The sequence below is a fragment of the Ictalurus furcatus genome, chromosome 6 (assembly GCF_023375685.1).
Source record: "Ictalurus furcatus strain D&B chromosome 6, Billie_1.0, whole genome shotgun sequence".
Taxonomy (NCBI): domain Eukaryota; kingdom Metazoa; phylum Chordata; class Actinopteri; order Siluriformes; family Ictaluridae; genus Ictalurus; species Ictalurus furcatus.
In genome coordinates this window covers 34348520-34358172 of record NC_071260.1, presented here as the reverse complement: position 1 = coordinate 34358172, position 9653 = coordinate 34348520, and the positions used below count along the sequence as shown (strand labels likewise).

At 40.2% G+C, this 9653-nt stretch overlaps 1 protein-coding gene across 3 annotated transcripts in view; it reads left to right on the top strand.

The window, feature by feature from the left end:
• Nucleotides 1-9463, top strand: part of LOC128609294 (NACHT, LRR and PYD domains-containing protein 3-like) — a 23092-nt gene extending 13629 nt beyond the window's left edge. For 2 of the 3 annotated variants that reach the window (XM_053627815.1, XM_053627816.1), the window contains exons 8-13: nucleotides 1-322; nucleotides 2647-2820; nucleotides 5620-5793; nucleotides 6297-6470; nucleotides 6880-7056; nucleotides 8468-9463. The exon at nucleotides 1-322 is cut by the window's left edge and continues 1455 nt beyond it. In XM_053627815.1, coding sequence (XP_053483790.1) covers nucleotides 1-322; nucleotides 2647-2820; nucleotides 5620-5793; nucleotides 6297-6470; nucleotides 6880-7056; nucleotides 8468-8480 — 1034 coding nt within the window. In that variant the 3' untranslated portion in view covers nucleotides 8481-9463. Of the gene's footprint in view, nucleotides 327-2646; nucleotides 2821-5619; nucleotides 5794-6296; nucleotides 6471-6879; nucleotides 7057-8467 lie in introns of those variants that run through there. The other variant, XM_053627817.1, reaches the window with a different exon arrangement.
• Nucleotides 9464-9653: the final 190 nt, after the last annotated feature.

The following is a 9653-nucleotide window of genomic DNA, read 5'->3' as shown; positions in this document are numbered from 1 at the left end:
CTAATTTCAAAGAGGATATAGTCAACTATGTCAAGAGGAAGATCAGGGAGAATCCTTCTCCAGAGAAATCCATCAATCTGTTCCACTGTCTGAATGAAATGAATGATCATTCTCTAGTGAAAGAAATACAAACTTACCTGAACACAGGAGGTAAAAGTGCACTCAGTGGAGCCTGGCTTTCTCCTGCTCAGTGGTCAGCTCTGGTGTTTGTATTACTGAACTCACAAGAGGAGCTGGAGGAGTTTGACTTGACAAAATATCATCCATCGGAGGAGTGTCTTCTGCGGTTGCTGCCGGTGGTTAAAGAATCAGTCAAAGCTGTGTGAGTATTGCCATTCTATATTTTACTGCACTGTTTTATATTTATATAAAATCATAGCTGTATGAATTGCTTTTCATGGGTCACTTTGTTCATGAATAAGCCACTGGTGTGTGATTACTTCTACAAATAGAGCGAGACACTAGTCCACTAATCTCAGTCATTCTCATAGTAATATGGTATAGACTTAAATTTCTGTCACATAGTTAGATTAAATGATTAAAGTGCGTGTCACTCAAGGTGCTGATATGCAGACACAACAAGTGCACTTCTTCGCCTGCTCTTCTGTCTGCAGTTACTGGCTGGTATATATAGTGCTATGAAAATTATTTGCTTGATTCTCCTGAATTGATATGTTTTTGTGTATATCTCATGCTAAATAGTTTTAGATCTTCAAATGAAATACAACATAAATCAAAGGCAACCTTTTTTTAATTGAAGCAAAAAAAGTTATTCACCACCTATCACCAATGTGAAAAAGTAATTGCTCCCTTCAACTTAAAATCTTGTTGTGCCACCTTAGCAGCAATAACTGCAACCAAACACTTCTGATAACTGGAGCTCAGTCTTTCACTTACTTCTAGGACTAGGATTACTCCTACGCTTTGGAGCGTTGTCTTGCTGAATTATCCAGTTGCGCTTGAGTTTCAACTTATAGACTGAAGACCAGACATTCTCCTTTTGGATTTTCTAGTAGAGAGCAGAATTCATGTTTCCCTCAATTATAGCAAGTTGCCCAGGCTCTGAAGCAGCAAAGCATCCCCACACCATCACACTTCCTCCACCATGCTTGATCGTAGGTATGATTTTCCACAAAAAGAATGCAGTGTTTGGTTTACGCCAGATGTAATGGGACTCCTGTCTTCCAACCAGTTCTACTTTCGACTCATCAGTCCACAGAACTGGCAAAATTCAGATGAGCCTAAATGTTCATCTGGGTTAGCAATGGTTTTCACCTCACCTTGCTTTCTGATAGTGGAGTCATGAACAGTGAGCTTTATTGATGAAAGAGAGGCCTGTGGGTCCTTTAATGATGTCCTTGACTCTTTTGTGAATTGCTGGATGAGTAGTTACTGTGCTCTTGGAGGAATTTTGGAAGGTCGGACACTTCTGGGAAGGTTCACTACTGTGCTGAGTTTTTCCATTTGGAGATAACGGCCCTCACTGTGGGTTCTCTGGAGTCCCAGAGCCTTTGAAATAGCTTTGTAACCCTTCCCAGACTGATGCATTTCAATCACCTTCTTCATCATCATTTCTGGAATTTCTTTCAGCTTTGGCGTAGTGTGTTACTGGGTAAGACCTTTTAACCAACTTCATGCTGCTGAAAAAGTTCTATGTAAGTGTTGATTTGATTGAACAGGGTTTGCAGTAATCAGACCTGGTTGTGTCTAGTCCAGCTGAACCACATCATCAATACAGTGTCATAGATGCATATTAGAAATATGCATGAACATTGATCAAATCTGACAGCGCATATTTTAGTGAAAACAATATGATGGCCAACATTAAAGAATTAGAGCACTATATTCAGCATATTTGTGTTCACGTCCTCAACTTTTGGAGAAAACAAGAACGGGAAAGAGGAGACATTGCTAGTTGTGCAGGAAACCGTGCTTGTAATCGAGAACAAAAGGAAATAGAACTCCTTCATCACTGAAGGGGTACAAGGCAAAGATCAATCAGTATTGTTCCATCTCAGCCATCATAGGAAGCATAAACACCAATCAGCCATAACATTAAAACCACCTGCTTAATGTTGTGTAGGTCCCCTACACAGTGATGCTCTGTGTGTTCTGACTCCTTTCTATCAGAACCAGAATGAACTTCTTCAGCACTTTGTGCTACAGTAGCTCTTCTGTGGGATCGGACCAGACGGGCTAGCCTTCACTGCCCACACGCATCAGTGAGCCTTAGGAACATATGACCCTGTCGCCAATTCACCGATAGTCCTACCTTGGACCACTTTTGATAGGTACTAACTCCATACCGGGAACACCCCACAAGACCTACTGCTTTGGAGAAGCTCTGACCCAGTCGTCTAGCCATCACATTTGGCCCTTGTCAAAGTCACTCAGATCCTTACTCTTGCCCATTTTTCCTGCTTCCAACACATCAATTTCGAGAACTGACTGTTCACTTGCTGCCTAATAAATATATCCCACCCCTGACAGTTGCCTCTGTAACAAGATAACCATGTTATTCACTTCACCTGTCAGTGGTTTTAATGTTATGACATATTAAAAAATTTCTTGATAACATTTCTTCTTTTTGTGGAGATGACTGTTTTACACATTTGTATTTTGATATATAATTATGTTCTCTCCCAGGCTGTGTTGGTGTAATCTGACAGAGGAAAGCTGTAGAGTTCTGTCCTCAGTACTCAGTTCAAACTCCTCCAGACTGAGAGAACTGAACCTGAGTTACAATAACCTGCAGGATTCAGGAGTGAAGCTGCTCTCTGCTGGACTGCAGAATCCACACTGTACACTGGAGACACTGTGGTGAGATCATCAGTTTTCACACACAAACACATTCTAGTTAAATTGACATATATTCGTTGTATACACACATATGCACACTGTCTCTGTGAATGTGTGTATGCATTGAATATAACAAAAAGATAGCAAAACCTGATCATAATGCCATAAATAAAAGAATGATTAGCAGAAGAGAAACAGACACATGTTCCTAGCAGATCAATTTTCTAAGACAGACTGAGTAAAACAACTATACCTTAATGCAAATAAAATTTAAATTAGACATAATAGTTTTGTTATTAATAATATGCTGTTAATATATCTGCATAAATATTACATAAAACATCATCAGATTTTCACACGTCTTAAAAGTAAATAAAGAACCCAATTAAACAAATGAGATAAAAATATTATACTTAGTCATTTATTTATTGAGGAAAATGATCCAATATTACATATCTGTGAGAGGTAAAAGTATGTGCACCGTTGCTTTCAGTATGTGGTGTGACTCCTTGTGCAGTAATAACTGCAGATAAACGTTTGGGGTAACTGTTGATCAGTCCTGCACATCGGCTCGGAGGAGTTTTATCCCGTTCCTCAGTACAGAACAGCTTCAGCTCTGGGATGTTGGTGGGTTTCCTCACATGAACTGCTCGCTTCAGGTTCTTCCACAACAGTTCTACTGGATTAAGGTCAGGACTTTGACTTGGACGTTCCAAAACATCTTCTTTCTTCTTTAAACGTTCTTTGGTAGAACAACTCGTGTGATTAGGATCGATGTCTTGCTGCATGACCCACTTTCTCTTCAGATTCAGTTCATGGACAGATGTCCTGACATTTTCCTTTAGAGTTCGCTGGTTTAATTCAGAACTCATTGTTCCATCAGTGATGGCGAGTCGTCCTGGTCCAGATGCAGCAAAACAGGTCCAAACCATGACACTACCACCACCATGTTTCACAGATGAGATCAGGTTCTTCTGCTGGAATGCAGTGTTTTCCTTTCTCCAAACATAACACTTCTCATTTAAACCAAAAAGTTCTATTTTGGTCTCCTCCATCCACAAAACATTTTCCATTAGTCTTCTGGCTCCTCCACCTGGGAGGGGAACAATGGTGTTGAACTTCCTCCATTTGTACACAATCTGTCTGACTGTGGATGGGTGGAGTCCAAACTCTTTAGAGATGGTTTTGTGAACTTTTCCAGCCTGATGAACTTCAACAACTCTTCTTCTGAGGTCTTCAGAAATCTCCTTTGTTTGCACCATGATACACTTCCACAAACACGTGTTGTGAAGATCAGACTCTGATAGATCCCTGTTCTTTAAATAAAACAGGACACTCACTCACTCATACCTGATCGTCATCCCACTGACTGAAAACACCTGACTCTAATCTCACCTTCACATTAACTGATAATCCTAGACTTTTGCCGCTCACAGGTATGTAAAAATGGATTATTTTCCTCAATAAATTAATGACCAAGTATAATATTTTATGTCTAATTTGTTTAATTGTGTTGTCTTTGTCTACTTTTAGGACTTTTAGGACATACACACACATTAAATACATAGAGTACATACAGTTGTGCTCATAAATTTACCCCCTTGCAGAATCTGCAAAATGTTAATAATTGGGAGAAAAAAAGAGGAATCATTAAAAATGCATTTAGTTGTTTATTTAGTCCTGCCCTGAGGAAGTTATTTCACGTAACAAATGTTTACATATAGTCCACAAGACACAATAATAACTTAATTTACACAAATGAACCAGTTTACACACACTTGAATATTAATACTGTGTGCTGTTACCTGGATGATCCACGACTGTGTTTGTGTTGTGAGAGTTGTTCATGAGTCCCTTGTTTGTCCGGAGCAGTTAAACTCCCCACTGTTCTTCAGAAAAATCCTCCAGGTCCTGCATGTTCTGCATATTTGACCCCTTTCCAACAGTAACTAGATGAAGCTGAGATCCTTTTTTTTCACACTGAGGACGACTGAGGGACTCAAACACAACTATTACACAAGGTGCAAACATTCACTGATGCTCAAGAAGGGGGAATGTAAATATCTTATGCAGCTTCTGAAGGGTAGTACTAAATGAAAAACTAAATGAAAAAATAAGATTTAAACAGGATTTACAATGCTGTTGTGTTGTTAATAACCAACTTCATTACTCTCAGGCTGCAATAACAATGCAGAGCACTAACGTCCTCACAAAAATTGTTTACATGATTGCCTACACAGTTATCCAGGTTTATAAAAGGTGAAATTGCAATGTTTGTGTGTAAGCCATCACTTTAACTCTCGCCCAGGCGTATGCACAATTTTATTGGTGACATAAGAGGTAAAAGTAATGAACCTGAAGAGGCACTCCGGTGAAAAGCGATATTTTAATCACTGACAGTGGTACGATAGTGCTTTATGGCCACTGCTTAAAGAAGAAAAATACTACATTTTGGGAATATATCTGATTTTACAAGAAAAAAGTTACCATACAGTATATGCCCAAAAGTATGTGGACACCTGACACCTGTATGAGCTTGTTGGACATTAACATGATGTTGAAGTCAGCCCATTCTACTGCCATTGTTTGATTATGGAGAGGATAGATAAATCAAGGATTTTTTTAATGATCAAGCCTTTTGGATTCCAAGTATGAACCATTTTTGAGTGATTCAGAGATGACTTCCTTGTACGTCTGCAAATAAACAAATGTAATGTAAAATACAACCACAAAATATCTGTAAATGTACAGCTAGATAATTAAGAGTAAAGGAATAAAATGTCTGTGTCATGTCACTATAGTGATCTTTTTCTCTCCCAGGCTGTGTAAATGTAATCTCACTGAGGAAAGTTGTAGAGTTCTGTCCTCAGTTCTCAGTTCTGACTCCTCCAGTCTGAAAGAACTGAACCTAAGTGGCAATGAACTGCGTGATTCAGGAATGAAGCTGCTCTCGGTGGGACTGAAGAATCCACAATGTAAACTGAAGACACTCTGGTGAGACTTTCACCCTCTGGATAACTTTCATATAGAATCAAATCATGTGAATGTGTGTCTATTACGGTATATGATTTTCAATCACAGTGAAAGAGCTTAAGCATATATACAGTCAGGCGTATTGAACACGTGGTACCCCGGGTGAGTTTATTCACTGATAGACACTCTGCGGCTGTAGCATGCTTCATCTCCGCATGGCCCAAATAATTCAGCTGCTATTCATGAAACGTAGACTTAAAAGGAATTTCAGGGATTAGTGAAACAACCTTGATGAGTTTGCAGAGTATTGTCTAGTTGTATATAAGATGTCAATAGTCATTTGGTCTATATGCCTAAATAACCTAAATCTGTATCTCCTAGCCTGTGGTTTGTGTCGCGCTGCTGAGCTGTAGCTTCTGCTTGTTAGGGTTTATGCAGCAAATCCACAATAAGTGAGGTAGTGTCAGATGGCACTGTGTGTGTGATGAGATGCCAGTGTTCTGATTTATCATTACATCTCTCAGGCTGCGTGCATGTAATCTAGAAAAGGAAAGCTGTGCAATTCTGTCCAAAGTTCTCAGTTCAAACTCCTCCAGTCTGAGGGAACTGTATCTGAGGGGCAATGACCTGCAGGATTCAGGAGTGAAGCTGCTCTCTGAGGGACTGCAGAATCCACACTGTACCCTGGAGACACTGGGGTGAGATCTCTCTCTCTCTCTCTCTCTCTCTCTCTCTCTCTCTATCTATCTATCTATCTCTGTGTCTCTCTCTGTCTGTCTGTCTGTCTGTCTGTCTCTTTCTGTATCTATTTCTTTCTCTCTGCCTCTGTCTTTCTCTCTCCCTCTCTGTCTGTCTCTCTCTCTCTCTGTGCCTCTCTCTCTCTCTCTCTCTCTCTCACACACACACACACACACACACACGCGCGCACACACGCGCGCACACACACACACACACACACACACACAATCCAGAAATGAGTGTGTGTATGTTTGAGGAAATAAATACACTGTATTACTCTACAGTATGTTTTCTATGTGGTGTTTTGATGTTGTGATTAATTTGTGAGTGTGGGAGAGAGAGATACAGTAATCATGTGTCTCTCTGCAGGTTGGTAGGGTGCAATATCACAGATGAAGGAATTGTAGCTCTGGTTTCAGCTCTGAGGTCAAACACCTCATCACAGCTGAAAGAGCTGGATCTGTATGGTAATAAACAAGAAGCCCCAGGAGTGAACCTGCTGAACGATCTACTGCGGGACCGAAACTGCAAACTGGACAATTCAGAGTGAGTTACTGAATTTCTGTCACTTTCTAGACATTTGTAGCACAGAGATATTCTATTTTAGTGCAGGTGCAAATCAGCTTTCTTCTATCCCTTTAATCAATGCCACCAGAGACACCACCATAGGAATACCACTGAGCAGCTCTTCTTTGGGTTTGTGGATTGGATCATTTTCAGCCTCTCATTGACACTCACATAGCAGTAGTTCTGTACACTATATGGCCAAAAGTATGTGGCCACCTGACCATGACACCCATATGTGTTTGTTGGACATCCTATTCCAAAGGCTTGGCATTAATATGGAGTTGGTCCCCTCTTTGCTATTATAATGTGCTCCACTTTTCTGGGAAGGCTTTCCACTAGATTTTGGGGCGTGGCTGTGGGGATTTGTGTTCATTCAGCTACAAGAGCGTTTGTGAGGTTGAAGTCAGGTGCTGATGTTGAAAGGTAAAAACACCTGGGAATGTTTATTAAGCATCTTGCAAGATGGACTCAGCTCTCTTAGAAGAATGAGAGAGCATACAGTAAGTCTCTCTGTATGAGGCCTTTTGTTCCTGAAAAACAGTACGTTATACTTTCGGTTAAACCCCAGCGTAGGGCAGATGTAATTTCATTATTCTAGTCTGCCCAGCAACCAGTAATCAACACGCATCAGTTCTCTACTGATAGCATGCTCTTTGTATGAACTATTCATGTAGTGATCATAAGTCTATGAAAAGTACTCCATATACGGAGTAGTTTTCTGCTTTCTAGGAACTTAAGATGGTCCTTTCTAAGAACTTCACCCTTTCTAAAAACAACTTTCTAAAAAAAGATTCTTCCTAAGAGCTTGAGATAGACTGTGGTTTAACAACTTCTTACGTTCATCCATTTTGTATTTTCCACTTCAGTAGTTAGAACATTAATACATACTATAACTTTAAAGCTTAAACAGAACAGAATACTGAGACAAGATAAGAGAAATGCATCATGTAGAAAATTTCCACACAATGCTTTTGGAAAACCAGACTGAACACATCATGCTTGATGTTTCTAATAAAAAGAGATCATTCTCCAAAGATCCTAGAGGGGGAAGGCAGGTTAGAGATTGAATGGCTTTTGGACAGATCAGATGTGGTTTATTAAAAGCGTCGGAACACTACCTGGTTTAAATAACATGGAAACTAGTGTTCCCCAATCACTGAAAATAATTCCAAAGTACCTTAGATGGTATTAAATCTAATAGCAGCTGTTCTGTGAATAGAATCAAGATAGAGTTTATACCCAATATGACAAAACGTTCTTGGATTCTGCTCCTTCCTGAACGTTTATTATTAGAGGAGGAAATCTCTGGTCTGCTGATTTTCACAGATTTTGTTTGTGAGGAGAATAAAGGCTGACTGTGATAAGGGTTTTTTTTTGTTTTGTTTTACAGCATCAAGACATAGCCTGTAAGGGTTGGTGACCTGGACAGGAATCAAACGCTGGTTGTGATGGTAAAGACCCAACAACTTAACCACTGCTCAACAGGCTAGGCTGGACTCGACTGCGGAGAAACTTCCAGAGACAGAGATGGAGGAATTAAATAATAAAACCTTTACTTCTGAAAGATTCACCAAAAGGGCAAACAGGGATACAAAACAACAACAACAATCCAAGCAGGGGCATGTATAAGATTTCAAAAATTTTGGAGGGGGGAGGGGGTGATTATATAACGTGTTGCAAGAACAATTTTTATGCAAAAGATTATTATTATCTAAATAGATTGTAGTAATTCTTGCACATTTATCATAATCATATTATATATATACAAATATACAAACATTATACACATGTATATACAACCTCAATTCCAAAAATTGGGTAGAACCGGTACATATCGGTGAGCACTGAGTACACTTCAATCCCGCTTCAAGCACTTTTATTAATTTTACCTGACTGCTTCAGTGGGACGGTTTCACCTGACGTCTTCAGTCAGTGACGGCAGTGGCGACGGTTGTCGGGGCAGGGAAGGGTGGAATTCAAATAAAATACACCAATTACAATAAAGAATCGCAAGTTTCACAAAAACAACAACATAAAGTAGATTACGGAGTTCAGAAGCAGCAAAATGAGTGGGTATACTGAGGGTAAACACCAGTATTGATCCTTAGAAGTCATTATACACAAACAGCCCTGGGGTAACAGTAAGCTAACGGTGTAAACATGCGCTCAAACCCCGAATGATCAGCCCTAGTGACGCCCCTGAATCCAACTGTGTACAGATTAATGTAAAGTCCAAAAACACGTAATAAGCAAAACACAACAGCAGTGGCAGATGCAGAGGGGCAGTGGCAATGGAGCAGTGGCAGTGGGGCAGGACAGTGGCAGTAGTGGCAGTGGCAGGAGCAGTGGGGCAGGGGCAGTGGCAGTGGGGTAGTGGCAGAGGCAGTGGGGCAGTGGCAGTGGGGCAGGTGTGACGGTGTGACGGTGTGACAGTGTGGCAGTGGCAGGGGTGCAACAAGATACTTACATGAAAAACACAAAGACTAAGCAATGAACAAAGAAAATGGAGAATATAAATAGTCAAGTAAATCAGGGTCAGGTGAAAACAATAATGAGGGTTAACAGGCAAGTGGAAA